The 20,292-nt window shown below is 60.7% G+C and overlaps 1 protein-coding gene across 1 annotated transcript; it reads right to left on the minus strand.

Moving 5' to 3' along the window:
• Nucleotides 1-192: 192 nt before the first annotated feature.
• VOLCADRAFT_89056 (uncharacterized protein) lies at nt 193-19,556 on the minus strand (the record flags this gene model as incomplete). The annotated part of the gene is made up of 21 exons (XM_002948758.1): nt 193-250; nt 836-882; nt 1,297-1,753; nt 2,129-3,589; nt 3,752-4,575; nt 5,041-5,580; nt 6,060-6,887; nt 6,969-7,106; nt 9,837-10,095; nt 10,876-10,966; nt 11,595-11,752; nt 12,130-12,264; nt 12,867-13,383; nt 13,451-13,564; nt 14,782-15,277; nt 16,553-16,876; nt 17,524-17,853; nt 18,095-18,264; nt 18,594-18,784; nt 19,114-19,222; nt 19,475-19,556. The coding sequence occupies 21 exons, from the start codon at nt 19,554-19,556 to the stop codon at nt 193-195; spliced, it is 7,329 nt and encodes a 2,442-aa protein (XP_002948804.1).
• Nucleotides 19,557-20,292: the final 736 nt, after the last annotated feature.

Genomic DNA, 20,292 nt, shown 5'->3' on the forward strand with positions numbered 1-20,292 from the left:
CCATTTTCCCGCTTTTCCCGCCCAAAATATGTATGTAAAGAGACCCAACGTCGCCACTGCACCGACCATGCATATGGACAGATCGAGCGTGAGCATACCTCCATCCCCCCTTCCCGCCCTAAGAACAGACACGGGAAGCGCCACGTGACGTCGCATTCACCCCCTTGTCCACCTCCCCTTGCCACCTGCCTCTTACAACAGAAACAGCGACTCGTCTACCTTGCGCCACAAAAAGCAGGAGGCCTCCAACCTGCAAGGACGCGACACGAGGAGACATTTCGACAACTCGGTGTTATCACAATCAAACAAACAAACAAACGTACAGATGTACAAAGTGGAGAAGCGCATTTGCAAAGAGGAGGATGCATGGGGACCCCCGGGCCCGCGGGTGGAAGACCGAGCTTAATGTGTGTCCAGTCGGTGCCGTACAGCGGTGATGGCAGTAGCGGTGCCGTACACAGGGAGGGTTTCACATGCGGGTGCCTCAAACACCGCGGTTCACTTCAACTGTATCGCCGCGGAAAACGTCAGCCCTGCCACCCTACACTCCCACACACATACACATACATACACATACATACACATACATACACACATACATACACACATACATACCAAACCAGGGTACACATCCATACACACACAGACACGCACATTCTGACCCTCGTGGCAGTGAACCACATCATTAATAAAAACAGGAATGGACTACAGAAAGACACACGGGGCCAGAGGTACATACATACAGCGGCGCATACATACAGAGGCGCATACATACATACATACATACATACATACATACATACATACATACATACACGGGTTAGCGAGTCCTCACCAGGAGGGGTAGACAACGAAGCGGCCGTGCTGCGCCGCCCAGATCGCCTTAGGTAGGTAGGTAGGTGAGGGGGGTGGGGGGAGGGAGGGAGGAAATGAAGCGTGGCGGGTAGAGGACGACGACCAAGGGGGCGCGCCGGGAGATAGACCCATATGTATGTATACATGTATATATGTACATATATACACCTACGTACATATATACTTATGATGTAAACCGTTGGCCGTTGGCCGTTGTTAAAGTACAACTGTCTCACTGTAAGTAGTAACCGTAACCAATGGCATCCGCGACGGGAGCAGCCCGTCGTGTTGTGATTCCCAAGCCCATTGTTAGCGCAACAAGTTCTCTAGATGCTAGAGGAATTTCTTTAGATTGTAAACGAATTCCTCTGTCTCTGTACATGCCTCTGTGTATATATGTATATTATACGCGCACAAGCCACGCCCACGCCCACCCCGCACCTTCTCCGTGCCAGCGCTCAGCGCCACTACGTGAGTGGTGGCGTCACTGCAGCTAGCGCCCACTGTGGCGCCGAACGCCTCCGCCAGCCGCCATAGGGGATGTTGAGGGCCCGCGGCGCCGCCGCCGCCGCCGTCACCGCCTCCGCCTCCGCTGGTAAACACCCTGCTAAAAGTTATATGAAACCCCGCCAATACACGCTGCCGCTGCTCCCGCAACACCCGCCGTACATCCCACGGCTCCAGACCCGCCAGCGGTGGTGCCGGCGGCGGCGGCGGCGGCGGCCCGTCGGTTGGCGGTTTGGCAATGGCGGCGGCGGCGGCGGCGGCGGCCGTGCTGCCCGCAGACGACGACGCCGTCGTTGTCGCCGCGGCGCCGTACGTCGACATCACTCGGGTGTACAGCACGTATAGGAGCGGCAGTGCGGCCGCCAGTACGCCGCGCTCGGGACACTCATCTCTGCGGGGCACGACGGGAAGGGAAACAAGGGCCCATCAGCCCACCGTCAGCCCGACACACCGCCTGCCGTCAACCACCCAACTGACCGTGCTGCGCGCAACGCATCACAGCGTCCCCTGCGGCCGTACGGCATTGTATCTCCACCACTACCACCAGCATCACTACCACCTTTGTGGCGCCATGACCCTACCTGCCCCCTGCCCCCTGCAACCCATCCCAACCATTCCCCCCCCAAGCTACTAAACCCTGTAATCCCTCCTCCCTCCCGGGGTTAGGCCCCCACCTCCTTCCCGTTCGTCTCAGCACGCGGGAGGGGACTGTTGAACCTCCTCCCTTTTCCCCACTACCCCACTTCCTCCTCCCAATCTCCCGCACCTGTTCACTTCAAGTAAGGACCTGCCCGCCATGCCCGACGCCGACGGCGCCAAGGTCCTCGCCCCCGGGGCAGCCCCTCCCCCTCCAACACCCGCCGCAGCATCCGCAGTACACGCCGGCCGGTAGGAAAAGTACGAGTATGGCGGCAACGGCAGCAGCCCTGGCGCTAGCTGCTCGCCCATCCAGGCGGCACTGGGCGTGTCCAGAATGGCCGTGATGGGCGCACGGGCATCCAGCGCCGTCAGCAGCCGCCGCGCCAGCTCTCCTTGCGCCACTACTCGACTGCCAAACAGCGCCAAGGAAGGGTCCAGAAGCTCCACGACGGCGTCTGCATAGGGTCGGCCTTGACGACTGTGAGCCCACAGCTCGAACCGCTCGTGCGCGCGAGCTAGGAAGGCTCGTGCGCCGGGACGCAGCTTGAGCCACAAGCCGCTGCCGCCGGAGGCAGCGCCGGCGGTAGCGCCGGCGTCCAGCGGCAGCCGGAACAGCTCCCGACGGTCCTCGGGCAGGCCCGCCTCCGCCGCCGCGTGGCGGCTCAGCGCCGCCGCCGCCGCCGGATCCAGTTGATCGTCCCAACAGCTATCCGCCAGCACCCCATCCAGGTCAACGACAAGAACCAGCTTGCCGCGAGACAGCAGCCCCACCGTTGCCTCCGCGGCGGTGGCGGATCCGCCGCCGCCGCCGCCGCCGCCGCCGCCACCTGCGGCGGCAGCGGCTGCCGCCACCGCCGCCGCGGTATCCTCTGACGAGGCCGTCACGGCCGCCGAACGGCCCCCAGATCCCAGCCCTGCCGGCGGACCATCGAACAGCTCCTGCTTGGTAGCCGCCGCCGCCGCTGCTGCTGCTGCCGCCGCTGCGGCGGCGGTGCCGAGGAGGGACGAGGCGTCAGTCGGCGGCGGCGGCGGTGGCGGCAGCGGCAACCCTGTGTCGCGGTCGCGGTGCCGATATGACGAGGAACGGCCTGCGCCTCCGTGCTCCCGGTCCTTATCCACCTTGGACTCTTTCTCCTTCTCCTTGTCCTTTTCCCGGTCTCTATCCCGGTTATCCTTCCCGCCGTCACGGTCCTTCCCGCCGTCCTTGCCGCCGTCACGTTCTTTGGAGTCCTTATCTTGTCGGCTTCGGTGCCGAGAGTCACGCTCCCGCTCCCGATCGCGGCCTCTGTCGCGCTCCTTCTCTTTCTCCTTGTCCTTCTCCTTGTCTTTATCCTTTTCCTTGGGCTCCTTCTCACGCTCTTTCTCCCGCTCCCGCTCCCGATCGCGGTCCCGCTCCCGTTCACGGTCCCGCTCCCTACCGTCCCTGCCCTCCTTCCCGTCCTTCTCCCGAGCGCCGCCACTGCCACCGCCGCCACGGTCCCTGTCCCGGTCTCGATCACGATCCCGGTCCGAATGGCTGCTGCTGACCGACCCATGGGCCGCGCCCTGGACCTGGCCCTCAGAGACCCCGCCGCCGCCAGCCGTAGCTCTGGACTTGGTGGCCGCGGCGGCCGGCCCTCCGTCATACTGCTCCAGTTTCACCACCAGAGGCAGCGACGACGATGACGGCTGCTGCAACTGCTGCTGCTGCTGTTGGTGGTGATGGTGGTGGGGGAAAGGCTGTTGTTGGTGGGCCTCCGTTGCGACGGACACGGGGCCGGCAGCTCCTGCGGTAAGGGGCGCCGGCGGCGGCTCCAAAACTCCCCCATGCAGGGCGCCGCCCTCGCTGTCGGCGCCCGCCTCCGACACGGGTGACTCGGGAGGCGGCAGCAGCACTCCAGGAGCCATCATGCCCAACGCCGATTGCTCTTGTTCCTGCAAAGAGTAGTGCGGCTGCGGCTGCTGCTGCTGCTCCCGAAGGACATCAGCCACGGGGTGCTGATCAGGGTGGTCCCAACGGAGTACGGTCCCGACAGAGGCCAGGGGCGAAGACGGAGGTGGCGGCAGCGCGCCTGGGACCCCCGTCTCCACCAGCTCCTTACTGACACGGCTGCGTTTGGCTGCGCGGGGACGCTCCAGGTCTGTGTCCGCGTCCTGCGGCGTCAGCGACCGGGTCCTGCCGCCGCCACCGCCGCCGCCGCTGCCATCACCCGCGGCGGCGGAGGCTAAGGGCCAGGCGCCATTCGCCGCCACGTCAGACGTGGCTGCCGCTCCTGCCGCCGCTGCTGCGTCCAAATCCCCGGGCGTGCTCGCGACTACGATCTTGAGCTTGAAACCTCCAGCGGCGCCGCCGCCGCTGCCGCCGCCAGCGCCGGATCGCCCTGTCGTAGACCGTACTCCAGTTCCACCAGTGGCGGAATTCAGCCGCTGTAGCTGTAGCTGCGGGGAGTCGTCTTTAGGAGGCGGTGGCACTGTGCCGCCAGCACCACCGCCATCCTCATCGCTCCGTACGGGTGAGCAGGAGCTCCCTCGCGGCGGCGGCGGCGCCGACGCCGTTGCCGCTGCAGCGCCAGGGCCATCCTCTCCCCCCGTATCCTGTATTCCGGCCACAAGCCGTACGCGGGGTTAGGGGTGGTCCTCTGCTTAATTTTAAACTGTTCCTTGATAATAAACTGTTCCTAAATAACAAAACTGTGCCACGAGAAGTACATGGGGAGTAGTGTGCGTGTGTGTGTGGGGGGGAGGGTAAGGGAGGTGTCCATGGGTTAAGAGGGTTGCATAAGGTTTGTAAAAGTGGGCTCTCCCTGCTTTCCTTGGGACACGTCGGCGTATGACGCCGAGCGCTGTTCCGCACCGGCCGCTGTACCCGACCACCTGCTGTTGTTATTGCCGGCCGGCTAGGGTTGCCGTTGAGATGATGTCGACATCATCACTATACTGCCGGAAGGCAGGCTTTCATGCGCTTTCAAGTGTGTGCGGTGCCAGGGCGTTCTTCGTCGGTGTGTTCGCCTCTAATGCCCATCCACGCCCGCAATGCGCGATCCAACGTCAGCCACTGACCATGAGCTCGGGTTCCGACGTCGCGGTCTGTGCCACCACGGGGGGTGGCGGCGGCAGCGGTGGCGGAGACCTCGACCGCGACTGCCGCTGCGGCGGCGGCTGCGGTGCCAGCTGCCCCTCTGCGCCCGCGGCTACTTCCCCAGCCCTCATGTCCGTCCTGTCCGCACCCTCCGTGCCGCCGCCGCCGCCGCCGCCGCCACTGCCGCTCCGGGGCCGCGCAGCGGCGGCGGCAGCCGGCGCCGGCGCCGTCGCAGCCGGCGCCGTCGCGCCGCTCCTGTGCCTATTTTCTAGCACACATTTGAATGCTTTGGAGTTCCGTACCAAGTCCTCGAGCTCGGCTTTGAGGCTGGCGTTAAAGATGTCGTGACGGTAGTTCATGGCCGCCTTGAACAGCGCACGAGCCGCCTCGGCGCCGCTTGGCGGTGCGGCGTGGAAGGCACTGGTAGCGCTGAATTTATTGATGGACGTAAGGCCCTCCAGGATGCGCCGTGAAAACTGGAAGCAGTCGGGGTAATCCTCAATGGAATCGCCCTTGCGCCGCTGTTGTTGTTGTTGTCGCAGTTGTTGTGGTTGCATCGGGACAGAGTACGACACAGGGCACGACAGATGTTGTTACAGTGGTGTCCAACGTGGCGATGCGACACGGTACGACATGGTACGACACGACGCGCCACGATACTGAGGACCTCCCCGGGTCATGAGCGTGAGGGAGGAGGGAAGTATTGATGATGGACGCAAGCTGATGTCGGTTATCAGGCGGGGGGGGGGGGGAGGAGTACGGCGGGGGAAGCATCGTCCACGAAAGGAGCTGGGCAGGAGGGAGCGAGGGAGTGAAAAGGGATAACGGGGAGGGGGAGGTCGGGAAGCCCCTCCTAAACGAGGCCTCTTGAAAGATGACACACCCTTCGACTTAAGACCTGCCCTCGCCGCCGCTTTTAACAGCCCTAACTCCCCGTTTTTAATATAATTATATCATCCCATAATCGCTCCTTTCAGTGTTACTACGACAAGAGTCCCACCTTGACTCTCCTGAACAGCTTATCCAGCTTCTTAATTGCCTGTTTTAGGTCCCGACACACAGCCTCCAACGAGCGCATCACTTCCTGGAAGCTGCAACCCCGCGTGAGCTCGCGAAGCAGTCCCGTCAGCTCCTCCACTTCGCGATCCTCCCGGACAGCGACGGGGCCCCCGGCGGCGGCAGCAGCGGCCGCTGCGCCGGCGGTGGCGGCTCCCGGTCCCTGCCCGGCCAGCAGCGGCCTCCCGGGACTAGGATGTCCGCCGGCGGGGCCACCGGCGGTACCCGGGCCTCCGGCATACGAGTGTGATTGGCGTTGCAGTGGCAGAGAGTGAGGGTGTGGATGCGGGTGTTGGGAATGGGAGGATGGCTGGGAAGACGCGCCTGATGGGGAGAAAGGGTGCGGCGGAGGCTGCTGCTGTTGGGAAGACGGTAGGGAGTCCGAAGGGCCCGGTTGGGCTCCGTCAGGTGCGCGGAAGCGGCTGCGGACCGCGGGCGCGTTACCGCTGGCGCTGGGGTCGTGGCCATGTGGCCGGGGCCGGCCTTTGGGCGGGCCAGCTTGGGCCTGGTGAACGCCGCCGTCGCTGATGGCGCTGCTTGAAGGTATTACGCCGGTATCTGGCGCGCGCCCGCTGCGCGTGGGTGCCGGGAGGGACGCGCCTGAGGGCGACTGCAGCAGCAGCGGCGGTGGCGGCAGCGGCGACGTGTTCAGGCCAAGCTGCCCGGACGTTGCGCGCAGCGGCTGTTGCTGCGTCTGGTCGTGCTGGTTATGGTCAGCCGCCAAGGTCCCCGCGTCATCTTCGCCGTCGCAGCCGGAAGCTTCGCCTGATTCCTACAGGGCAGAGCGCGCGCCCATACCGTCGGACCGGTTCTGGACGAACAAGGACGGCTGAAGTTAACAGTTGACGCTTACCTCTAAGTCCGCATGCTTGTCCTCGTGAACTTCCCCATCCTCCAGCTCGCCCTCTTCAAGTGGGGGCCCAGGCATGGTCTTCGTTACACCCGTTGACGGTGTGTAAAACAGTTGCAAGACGATGTGCTCAATGACCCACTACATGTGCACGTAAGAAAGCCACAAGAGAGCACCAATTCTTTTGTAAATTAAGGCCGTACACAATGGACATTGCAGCTGGCGGCCAAGTAAATTACCCCGTGAAATACCTAAGCAAAAAAGATACTTCCATATTATTCCTAGGGTATGCAATTTGGGAGAGAGGCTGGTCAACACCTTCGTACACCAACTGTCAACGCCTCCATCTACGGCAAGACGGCATCCCTACGCGCGCTTCTGAATTACGGCAGGATGGCAACTTAACAATCACCTCATCCTAGAAATGATTTATTATCTCTTATATGCAGGAGCTGTGTGACCTAGCGAGCCCTTTGAATGCAGCTGTTTCAAGTGGCCAGAACCAAATGCCCAGAACCTCAGACGGTTCTTTTATGATATGCAACCTATTGAACAGGAATATCACCGGAGCATCTTCGGCTTCGTTATACGTTTGCAGCTGTCTCGCGCTCAAAACGGGACAGCGTTCTCAGGTGGACTATCGCGCAGGCTGTCCCTATCGCACCGTCAAGGTGCAGACACATACACATACACATACACACGCACACACGCGTTAGCCTTACCCCTGAAGTGGGATGGGCCGAGGCCAAGGTGCTGGCGGGTGCCCGGGGAGCGCTCTCCACCCGCCAACTGGGCCTCAAAACGCAGCTTGTTGGTTGTTGCATCGGGGGGCAATCGCACCCTGCACCCTGCCCTCCCCCAAGTATGTCAAAAAGGGTGGAACCCAACGATACCCTAAGTCCTTGACCACGAAGGAGAGGCCGAAGCCCAACGAATTGCTGCCGCAACGAGACGTGGGAGCTTTGCCCGAACGCTGTGGATGGATAGATGACGCCTCCGTTCTCGGCGAAAAGCTTGAGGGCCCCACAAGTGTGGCTGTCTCACCAATTAGGTTCTCTTTTAAGGACAAAACGAGTCCTAAAAGGCCTTTGATGCAGAACAAAACACCGAGGAGAATGTGCTGCCGCGCCTCATCACCATAGCACAGCGAGCTTACTCGGATAGCGGCAACCCTACACGACGGTTGTTGTCCTTCACAGCCTGGCCGCCTCCCTTGCTCAGGCAGAGCAATTGACGGAGTCACGTTCACAAAGAGGATCATTGCATCATGCATCAGCCTCAAGCTGCCGCGTCTTGCTTCTTTATCAACCGTTCAGGTTACAACAGCGAATCGCATAGAGCGAGGCACGGACCTCTCGCCGACGGCTCGAAGGAGCCGTCCAAATGCGGTCAAGGCCCGACGGGTGAAATGTCTGGCTGCATCAGGGCTCTTGGGGACAATCGTCAGGCTCCTGCCGCAGTCGCCACGCAGTATGCCGTTATGGTTAGTGGCGCATGAGGAGGCGCATTTCCACCTGCCTCTGTAGATGTAGTTGTGCATTACCATACAATAAAGTGGTGGCAGCAGCAACGAGACAGACACACTCCTACACGCCGAGCCGAGTTATTGCACAGCACTGTCCCCTTTGTGCTAATGGGGATTGTCGGTGCAGGCAGACCCTCCTACCAAATAGAAAATGTACGCCACAAGCTGCCACTTAGATAGATACGGCGACCTCCATGTCGCTGCTGACCCAGCCGCCTTACGGGGCCTTACCCCATAGGGGTGTTCTCTCTCTCTCTCTCCGTCTTTCCTGATCACTCATAACGACCCACATGGCACAAAATACACATGTCGTACTGATGCCAACTGATGCTACTGGGGGGGGGCCAGGCTGCACGCTACCACCAGATCCCGTGCCCGCCACCCGATGTTGTCTTTCATCTTCCAGCATGTTGTGGCACATCTTGCGCTGCCTGTAGACCTGTGGACACTTATTAAAAAGCTGTCACCGGCGGCGATCTGTGTCCGTTCGAACCCAGTGTTGGAACTTCATTCATTTATTCATCCTCAAAAACAACTTGCGCGTGCGCGTGTTCGCCGTGCTGTTCTTCCACCTGCTGCTTCCCGGCCTTCTCCCTTGTGCAAAGTGGGTTCTGTCGGGCTAACACACACAGCTACCCTAGGGCTGTTACCATGCCGCCACATGTTTTCACGTTCAGGGCCGCTTAGCCGCTTAGGTTGCCATCAGTGATATCAGCGACTACACCGATGTATTAATCAATTAGACGACCCGCACACGAGGCGCAGTCGAACGGCTGCCACACCGCTGCCCCGGTGGCGGGTCTCCAAAGCCCCGATGTCCGTCCGAGGAGGACGAAGGACGAGGAGGGAGTAAACCCGGCGTACACGCGGCGGCGGCGGCGGCGGCGGGTGCAATCTACAACACGTGAAAACTACAACCCAGCCATGTGGTTGCCCCACATCCATAAATCGACCGTGCCGGGACTGACTATCACAGGTTGCGGTGCGGGTGTAGGACTGCTGCCATTAGCGCCACCGCCACCAGCCGCACCGAAACCCTGGCTCACCGCATGCGGCTCCCGATTTACGCTGCCACCCAGCGCCGTCGCAACAGCAGCAGTAGCGCCGCCGCCGCCGGCGGTCCCCATCAACGCCCCTCCGTTCAAACCCAGACTTCCAACTCTGCGAAAAGGGACCCCTTCGCCCCCAACTCCACCCTCAACCCTGCCACCACCACTACCGCCGCCTCCGCCGCGGTCCATGCCACCGCCTGAAGCAACACCCGCCGTGCCGCTGCTGCTGTTGCCATGCCATCCAGTGGCGCTGGCTGATCCGTCCTCATCGCCGCCTCCGCCGCCAGCTGCCACAGCCGCTCCCGACACTGCTTGTTGCTGTTGCCGACGCCGCCGCCAAGCCGCCCAGAGCTGCGGCAGGAAGAGCCGCAGCAGCGCCACCAGGGGGTTCAGCAGGCCGTAGAAGAGCGACGCGCCCGCCATAAACCCCACTGCCGCGCCGACGGCCGCCACCACCGACGGCCGCCACGAGGGGCACAGGGCCTTGAGCAGCAGGGTCTGAGCGAACACGCAAGTGAGGGCTGTGGTGCAGAAGAGCACGTGGAACAGCGGCCTGTGGGATGCGGGGGGTTGTTTGTGTGGTGATGGGCAGGGGAAAGGGGGAGGGGAGGGAAGACGAACCGCGACCGAGTGAAGCTGATGTCAAGGATAGACTAATGCGGGGGTGGGTTAGATAGGGTAAGGGAGGGTAAGGGAGGGTAAGGGGGGGTAAGGGAGGGTAAGGGAGGGTAAGGGAGGGTAAGGGGGGGTAAGGGAGGGTAAGGGAGGGTAAGGGGGGGTAAGGGAGGGTAAGGGGGGGTAAGGGGGGGTAAGGGGGGGTAAGGGGGGGTAAGGGGGGGTAAGGGGGGGTAAGGGAGGGTAAGGGAGGGTAAGGGAGGGTAAGGGGGGGTAAGGGGGGGTAAGGGGGGAGGAGAGGAGGGGATTTCTATACGGGGAGTGGAAGGGGTGTCCATTGCACAGCCGTGGGTTCGGGGACAGCCATGCAGCTCCACGGAGTAGATTGTCTAATATTGTAAATAGGGTCTAGTTTACTAGTGGTAGCAGCAGCACTCAGCAGCACTGAGCACCAGAAGCAGCAGCAGCAGCAGCAGCACTCAGCAGCAGCAGCAACAGCAGCAGCACTCAGCAGCAGCAGCAGCACTCAACACAGCAGCCGGCCTGGAAAAAAGCGTCAGTTTGATAAAGTATCGTGTACTCCTCAAGTGTATTGGTTCGTATTCGTACTGAGAACCCACATCCACTTGTGTGTTGCGCTGACTGCCCCCGAGGTGCAGCCCTTAGCATAAGCAAAGTTGCTTTGCAGTGTGTCGTACACCGGGTCATCGTACACTACCTGTACGGCACGTAAACCCAGTGTAGGATGGTGCCAGATGCTGTGAGGATGGAGAGGGCCATCGTGGGTCCCGCCCCCACGCCCAAGTGCCCTGTGCGTGTGTGTTTTGGGGGGAAGGGGAGGAAGGATGAGGGTGGGGGGAAAGAGGGGGAAAGGGATTTGGGAAAAGGGAAGGGGGAAGGCCATTGATGGCAGAGTTAGGGTTCAGGTACTGAGTAACGGCAGAATCATGCTCCGGGCCTTCCGTGCAAAAAACCAGATTTGTTCGGCTGCCGGTATAGCAGCCCTTTGCCGCCAGCTCTCCAGTTATCATATCACGGCCTTCTTGTGCCGACGTCGGGGGTTGCTCGTTACCACATGCAACCACATGTCCCCAAACGGTGCTTTTATTTAACAAGATAACTCGCCAGCTCACATCACACTGAAGCTATACCGCTCTGTAGCAACATCATACTTGCGGATTCCCTCTGGGGGTGCGCATCATGTGGGCATTTACATACATACAGCCTTTTATTCCTTTGACCCTCCTCGTACACAGTACGTCATACACATCTTCGTACACATCATACATCATACATCATACATCACATCGCGGTAAGGATGGGGTTGCCAACGTTGGCGTGGCGGATCACCGCCTTCCCTCTGAACCTCCCAATACCTAATCCAGGCTAGGCTCAATCACGTTTTTTTAAAGACGGTCTAAGCGTCTAAGGGCTTACGGAGGTAGAAGATCACGAGTAGCAGGGAGCTCAAGGTGGCAGGGATGAGGCACACGAGAGTGTAGAGGCCGAGGAAGGAGGGAAGCGAGGACAGGGACAGGGGGCCCCCCGAACGACCCACGGGTCCGCGGCCACGTGGATTGAGCAGCTGTTGCCATCTGCGCGCATGTGAAGTAGGAGAGGTGGAGTTATCAAAAACAAAGAATGGGAGGAGGAAGTAGGTAACGACTACACGATAGAGAACGGCAAAAAAGGGGTTCTACACATGTGATGGTGATGGTGGTGATGGTGGTGGTGGGGGTGTTACTGGCACGACGCACGAGGGGGCTCCGCAATCCGGAAGTCCACCTCAAGGGGGCCCAGCACGGGACATGGTGACTCGCACGCGGGGGGTTACATGGGTGGCCAAGTCAAGAACTGCCGATTGCCAACAAAGCAAGTTGTTGCAAACTGTTGTTGTTGCAAACTGTTGCTTCCCCCAGCATCTGCCTCCCTCTAAAGCTTCTAAAACCCTTCCGGGCTCCAGGGGACCTACCGGATGGCCGCCCGCATCTGCGCGGGTAGGTTGGTCGCCTCCGCACCGCACACCTCGCATGTGGTACAGCAGCGGACGCCCCGAAACCACCGGTCCGCACAGGCACGGTGTAGCAGGTCCAAACCCGCACCGCACCTGCCCGGGAACCCGTGGGGGGTTCGGGGGGGCAGGGCAGGGAGGGAGGGATCAGCCCTGGGTCCCATAAGCCCGTGGCCTCGGGACATATCGGCAAATCTCTCGTCATCAGTTTCCACATTTTGACCGTTCGAATCCACGCCGTCATCTCCTTGAACGGTGATCGTCTCTGCCACCTCTACGCTGTGGCGCCAGCGCCTCGGCAGCAGCGGGATCACAGCGGCTAGGTGATCCCAGGCCATAGGGACAACAACGGGCTACACCACTGGGACAACAACGCAGCTGATAGACACACGCGGTTCGCGTGTTTATATGCGTCAGCGCGCCATCCGTGGGAGGCAAGCCAAGCCTGAGGGAGCGCCAAGCACCTCATCAACCCCTTCCCTTAACACACCCGTAGCAACCCCTGTATGGCAAAACGGGTGACGACTCCAAAAGATCCGTCAAACGAAGGACGGTTGCTGCTACCACCGGTTGCGTCCATCCATCCGCCAGCCCGTCCGCCCGTCCGAACACACAGTGGGCACACGGGCGGGAAAACCTGTGCCACATCGGGCCGCCCAGAGGACCCCCTGCACATTGGTGTGCTCGTACATTCGTACCTGCATCCCAACCTTAGTGCAGTTCCCAACTGAAGTTCCGTTTCACTAACGGGATCCAGACACACACGACAGCATTGCTCCTCGCTGCCGTCGGAGCCGCCGCTGCCAGTGTCCGAGGAGCCCGCCGCCAACGCTGCCGCTGCCGTCAGCGCCCTGTCGACCGCCGCCGCTGCCTGCCGTACCGATCCGCAGCGGGCAGAGCAGCTGCTAAGACTGGCGGCGCTAGTGGTGCTGCAGCTAACGCTAACGCTAATGCCGCCGGTGACGGCGGCGGTCTGACGCTGCTGCAGGAGCGGCGGGGGCGGCATCGGTGGCGACGGCAGTGACAGTGAGGTGCTGCTGTACAGCTGCTGCTGCGGCGAAGCCGGGGGCGCCGGCGGGGGCGTCCATTGTGCCAGCTGTAGCTCTTGCGAACCCGTGTGAGTGAAGCATTGGAGGAGTTGCGCGGATAGCAGCGACGGCGGTACCGCTGCCGCCGCCGCCGCTGCGCCTGCGCTGAGCGATGGTGTGGGCCGCGCTGCGGAGTGGGACGAGGATGCCGGCGGGGGCGATATCGTCCAACGCATGGGTAGCGCCAAGGGCACCGGCAGGGGCGAAATCAGTGGCGAAGGCAATGACAGCGACGACGGCAGCGAGATGGCGGTCGTCAAGGAACAATGACGCGTCTCTAGCCGCCGCTGCCATTGCTGTTGCTGCTGCTGTGGCGGCGGCAGCGGCGGCGGTGGAGTGCTAGGCCACCGGATATTTGCCGTGAGATCTGGACTCGAGATCTGGACTCGCGTGTGTGACGTAAGCGCTGCCAGCCCCTCCGGTGCCACTAGCGCTGTCAGCGGTTGTTGCTGATCCTCTTCTTGTTTCGTGTCGTGCTTTCCTCGCTGCTGCTGCTGCTGTTGTTGTTGTTGTTGCTGCTGCTGCTGCTGCTGCTGCTGCTGGTCGCCATGCCGGTGATGCGGATTATGCAGCTGCGACATGGAGTGCTGCCTCCCAGGGGCCGTCCGGCCGCTGCCAGCAGCGCCGTCACTGCCACCGCCGCCGCCGCCGTCAACCCCGCCAAGCTGGCGCGACTGTCCCGCCAACCGACAACCACCGAGGCCCTGCTCCGTCTCCAAAGTCCTCCGGAATGCCGACAGGGTCGGCGTGAGGCCGAAACTCGCGGCGGTGGTGGTGGTGGTGGAGCTGGCGAAGATGGCTGCTGGTGACGCCGCCGGCAAGGACTGCCTTCGGTGGACCGCTGCCGCTTCCGCTGCCTCCGCAACCGCGACCCTGCTTTCCGACACCAGGTCTCCCCCGTACCCCGCGGGGTGCGGCACGGTGCTGCCATGTACCAGCGACAGCCCCGTCGGGAGCTGAGGCCTACGGCGGGCAGCCGCCGCCGCGTCGGCCGCCTCCTCCGCGCCGTCGCAGCCGCCAGTGACACCTTCGACGGTATGCGTTCTGCGTTTGCTACTGCCGATAGAGTCTGTGTCTTGAATTGGAGAACTCCTACTGCTGCTGTTGCTGTAGTTGATGTGGGTGCCGTTGCTGGCGTCAATGTTGGTGTGTTTATCGTTGTGTTCACTACTGGTGGTGCTTTTATTGCTTATTTCGTTGCCGCCGTTGTTAGAGTCGCAGCTGCTGTTGCTGCTGCTCTTGCTGCTGCTGTTGCTGCTGTTGCTGCTGCTGTCCTTGTTGTTGTTCATGGAGGTCACGGTCGTCAGTCGCGTACGCGACTTGGATCTCGATCTGGTTCTCGATCTGGATCTGGATCTAGTGGGTAGAGCAGCCGCCGCCGTCACTCCAGGGAGCAGCAGTAGCCGACTGGCGGCGTGGCTACTGCTACTTCTACTGCTACTGCTACTGCGCCGGTTGCCATCACTGCTGCTGCCAATTACACCGCAGAACACGCAAGTGGAGACCGCACGAGGCTGTGGGTTACCGGCGGCCTTGGCGATGGCGGCGTCGCGGACGGCGGCGCTGTCGACGTCTCCGCTATTCCCCTCCTCACTACCGCCGCCGTCGACCTCCTCAAGCACCTCTGCCTCCTCCTTCCCTTTCCCTTTCCCCTTCCCCTCCTTCTTCCCGTCCTTCTTCTTCTGTTTCTTCTTCACCTCATGCGCCCTCGAGTCCTTCAGATCCGGATCTGTCGTAATGTAATGCCTGGGCTGCCTCTGCACGAACCTTTCAAGAGCCTTCATCCCAACCTCGGCTTTGCGCATGCCTTCCGGCGGATGAATGCGCCTAGCGCTCTGCTTCCCTTGCGGCACATCCGAATGGCGCTCCGCGGCACAGCAGCTGCCGCTGCCTTCGTTTGCCATCCCCTTGGAATCCTCATCGTCACGTGGGTGGTTGCGGCGTATAGCCCAAGGCGGTGTTGATGACCCGCGGGTCGTTGGGCTCGCTGCTGCTGCGGTGGCTGCTGCCTCCGAGCTCATCTCCAGCGCGTGCGCGGCTTCACCGCAAGGAGCGGGATGGAGGGTACCCTTGCCTTGGAAAAACTCAGCAAAAAGCGCGGGGAATCATTGCCAGGTTTGGTTGGCTATTATCTTACTTCTATCTTTGCTTTGTCACAACTTTTCTGACTTGCGCACAGCGATGAGAAGTCAAAGATTTAATTAGGGTCTGCGACACAAGAACTCTTCACGATTCAATGCGCAGGTAAATCGTTTCCTTGGTGCGCTCTGATGTTGTGTTGGGCTCGTCTGGCGAAGAAACCTCGGCCTTGCTGCTGTCTTTCAGGGCGCTGTCTTTCATATCCATCAAGAGCAAAAATAAAAGACAAAGTGGTTTGAAAGCTTCGGTTGATCGGTTTCTCGGAAGACCACCAGTCACGTAGGGTCCCGTCACATCGCTCAGCTCGTCATATATGTTGGTGCAAGACAGGTGTCACGTCGCTCGCGGCGGATTGCTAGCTCGCAAAATAAATCACGTGGTGGTTGCGGGCTTTCCTAAACTCATTTTTAAATTTTGTACGTCATAGATAGTGCAGGTGACACTCCGCCGTCCGCTGGCCGTCCTGGAGTCGCGAAACTCCTACAGCTCGCTCGGACCAAAACATCTGCTTACTCCCTTTGCATTGCATTTATCATAAAAAAAATGAAAATTTCCACAACTCTCTTTGATCACAATTTTACATTCCTAGAACACGTCGCGAAGAAAACTTCAAAATCAGCTGCAAGCGCGGCGTTACGACAGGACCAAAGGCTACCACTTTGCCGGCGCCGCTGCTTACGCCGACCCATCAGCAACATCAAGTTGCAGCGAACCGCGGCTCCACTGCCGTCTCTGCGCTACAATTGCAGCAACCGTTGCACCTCCGCCGCAAGCTCTGCCATAATGCCGCCGCCGCCGCCGCCGCCGCCGTGCTGCTGCGCCTGCCTCCCCCTCCCCTCCGGCTGACCCGACAAGTCGGTACCCTCATCGTCCCTAGCTGACCATGCGCCCTGTTGCCGCTGCTGCCGCTGCAGCTGCTGTTGCTGCGACAACCCTGCGCCCGCTGCCATTGCAGCGCTTCCTGCCGCCGCCGCCGATGTCGCCGGGACGTCGCTGTGTACGGCATCGAACAAGTGGGTCCAATAGCCAGCCTCCATCGTGTTCACGCTGCCATCTACACCACCGCCGCCGCCACTGCCGTTGTTGCTGCTGCCACCACTGCCATTCTCGACGCGTTCACTGCTGTCCGGCTCAGCCTGCCGCACCCTGTCCCGTACCTCCCCGCGCAGCGCAGCCAAACCCGCTTGACCTACCATGTGAAACACATCCGACACGCTCCCCCCTGCCGCGGCGACGCCATCAGCGGCGGCCCACACGCTCCCTCCTGCCGGGCTCCCAGTACCTCCCTGCTGCTGATGACCGCCGTCGCCTGGTCCGCCAACACCACCGGGGGCACTCAGAAAGACGCTGTCCGCGCCGTGTTGCTGCTGCTGCTGCTCTTCCCCGTCGCCGCCGCCTGGGCTGGAAGCAGTGGCTGTGAAAGTGTTAAATGACCACGGCGGCGGATGTGGTGGCGGCGGCGGAGGAGGCTGTAGCAGCAGCTGGTTAGAGAAGGACGTGGCGGCATCCGGCATGCCGAGCTCCTCCAGGAGGACCCCCACCGCCGCCGCCAGCTGATGCACGCCAGGGCCCGAACCCTCCGGACTGGCGCTGCTACTACTGCCTACACCGCCGCTACTGCTACTGCCCCGCCTGCCGCTGCCGCTACTGCTGCCATTGCCACTGCTGCTGCCACTGCTGCTTCCTCCACCGCCGCCGCCGCCGCCGCCGTCATCGTCGTCGTGATCATCAGGAGGAGTTGCTTCCATGAAAGCATCGAGAGCTTTGTTGATGGCGTCCCCATGCCTGGAGCCACCGGGGGGGGGGGGAGGGAGAGAGAGGGGAGATGGAGAGGGGGCATGTAGTACTGCCCAGTGGTGCAGTGGTCCAACAGCACACATGGAATCCAAGCTCCCTACCTAAACCCTAAGAACATCCACCTCCTCCTCCTCCTCCCCCCAAACACACATACATCATCATCATCATCGTCATCGTCATCGTCATCACTCACTTTATCCACCTGAAAACTGCAGACAGGCCCCCACCTGCCGCTGATTGTTCAGGTTGGTTCTGCTGCTTCCCTGGAGTCGGCAGTGTTTCCTTCCCTGCCCTCACCCCGGCCCGCGGGTTCCCATGTCCCGTCCCTGACCCCTCCTGACGCCCGCCTGGTCAACGCCTCAAGCAGCGCCTCCGCGGGTACGGCATGCATCTGGGACAGTTGGGCCATGTCCCCGCCGCCGTTGCCACCTCCCCCGCCGCCGCCGTTGCCACCTCCCCCGCCGCCGAATCCCCCAAACCCAGCGCCGCCGCCGTTCCCGACCCGGCCGGCAAAGGACTGTTGCATCTCCGCACGGCGCTGTCGCCGCCTGCCCAGCCGCTGCTGCCACGTGGCCACGGCGTCACTGGGCCGCGCGCCAGGGCGCCACAAATCCACAGTAACAGTGGCACTCAGCCCGAACTGATAGCTGCGCTTACACTCCTGGGGGGTGTACATCGGCAGCAGCGGGGGAGCCCCCAGGGTTCCCTTACGTGTGGAAGTCAAGAAGGGAAACTACTTCCGACATCCAACGCACTACACACGGCACCCAAGGGCAGCAGACAGACAGACAGACAGACAGACAGACAGACAGACAGGAAGTAAGTAAGGAAAAGATAAGACCGATATATCACCACCAAGGGTATACCGGTGGCAAATATAGACTCGTGTGGTCGACACGCACCGTGCCTACGAAAGTGGCGGGCGCCTGGTAGGCGGAGGTGTAGCGCGCTGCCGTGCGAGTGATGGTGACCCCGGCGTTGTTGCAAGTCAAATTGAGATCTCGCTGCGTCGCTTGCGCGTTACGGCGTAGCTGGCAACTGCCGCCGGTCCGCGTGTATGACAATCCAGGACCTGGGAATGCAACATGTAGAGAAAAGAGATAGATGAGAGGGGCACGGATACCAGGTTATCGGATATTCATTTTTTTTATGCAACCTGGTTTACAATTTCCACTTGTCGAAATCAGAGCTTAATTCAGAATCCAGAAATAAATCAAATCGCTTTACGTTCGAATTTGAAGATGGAACGCAGAAGCAACCGAACCGCTGTAATGAATCCGGCTGTAATGAGGAAATTCGCAACCATGCGGACGGGAATTTTCGTCATACTGCAAACCCAGTCCTCAGACACCAGCGGTATACGATCATCTGGCAAGACGTGATAACCACCCACCCACCTACCCACGACGGTTGCATTGACGTCCGACGGCGGTGTGAAGACCGGCTGACTGCATTGCCGCCCAAAGGCCTGCTGCAGGCGCTCCGAAGCCGGCCGCAGCGTCTGGCGGAGCCGCCCCGCGGCCGCCTCCATGCCGTCAGCCCGCCTGGTCAGCCACTCGTCCCCGGCGGCGCGGAGGTCCTCTCCTAGGGCCCTGGCGGCGAGGGTTTCGGGGCGGCGGGGGAAAGGAGGACTGGGAACTATATGCAGCCAGCATCAAAGAAAAGGGGGGAGGGGAATGATGCGGAAGAGGACCGCAGATGGTCATGGGGGGAGGGGAGGGACAAGGCAGGTGGTCAACATGTGGTTTACGGAAGTGGATGGTTGTGGACAGCGACCTCCGGAAGCAGGCGAAATACAACGAGGGACAGCGCAGACAAAGAAAGGATACGCTCTGTTACATACTTAGGTTTTATTTCGTTGGATATTTACTACATCTTCCGACATCTTCCTGACGCCCAGAGCGTTCGCATCTTGACCCACCTAACTTCGGCCAGAAGGGCCACAAGGCGCTTCGCGACATCGCTGGATAGCACAGCGGAAGCAGCTTGCTTGGCGAGATCTTTGGAATTGCCATTAATGCCACTAGCGCCTGCGGCAGCGCACGCGAGGCACTATTCTCAACACCTTTTCAGTTCTGGAGGAAAGGATGTGCAGCAACCAATTTTCAACGGCGTGCAGGGTGTCCGGTGTTATAGATGCGGATGCATTTTTCCTCATCGCTAAAAAAACAAACTCCGGATTGATTCTTTTCCCGTAGGGCAGCACTGAACGGCAGCATTTAAGGGCAGGGCCGAAGGTGGCCGCCCGCGGAATTGCCACATTGACAAATTCACATGTGCACCTGCGCCAGACGGCGGTGTTGCCACGTTCAGCGCCAGCAGGAAAAGCGTCCAACAAAACCATGGCGAGTATCTCTGCCTCATCGCACTTCATAGGTGGCTCAAGCACTGCTTTCGTAATGAAAATGCCAAGGATGGTATGAACACAGAAACAGACGAGAATCGAGCAGGGACAACTACTCCATTAGGCATTTGCCAGGGGAATAAATATCCACTGGAAGCCTGCCTCGGCAGGGCCACACGGAAGTGGAGTCTCTCGCGGACCATCCAAGAGACAAGAGAAGAACCTGAACACTTGGGAACAAAACAGACCCTGAGCAACGCCAAAACGCTCCGCTATCCTGCGGCTCGAGCACACGCTAAAATGCCTGCGCACCCCTGTGCAAAAACAATCCTGTTCGAGTAAACCATGGTTCATATCGCTTTGCACGGCTTTCCAAACGGAGGTAAAGCCTACTGCACTTCCATCTACCCCTCCCGGGCGAAACATGGAAAGGGAATAGAACGGAGTTGAAGGTTCTTCCCTTCCCAGAGCTCATGTAGGCTGCCGAACTGGATGTATAGGATGCAAATATAAACCTCTTCGTTACAGTGTTGTAGCCCGAACGTATCACCCGCTTTCTCGTTGTCCCCAGATCGGACGGGCTTTTAGGTAATATAGACATCTCGCACATTTGTCTGGTCGACATCAGGTTCCATCCATCCATCCATCCATCCATCCATCTGCCAGGGGTTCGGCCCACGAAACCGTCAAGAGCCCGCGAGCCCTCGTACATCTTGAAGGCAACACCACTGGGAAAAAGCGGGCCCTGTACTCCAA

This window comes from Volvox carteri (assembly GCF_000143455.1).
Source record: "Volvox carteri f. nagariensis unplaced genomic scaffold VOLCAscaffold_11, whole genome shotgun sequence".
Taxonomy (NCBI): domain Eukaryota; kingdom Viridiplantae; phylum Chlorophyta; class Chlorophyceae; order Chlamydomonadales; family Volvocaceae; genus Volvox; species Volvox carteri.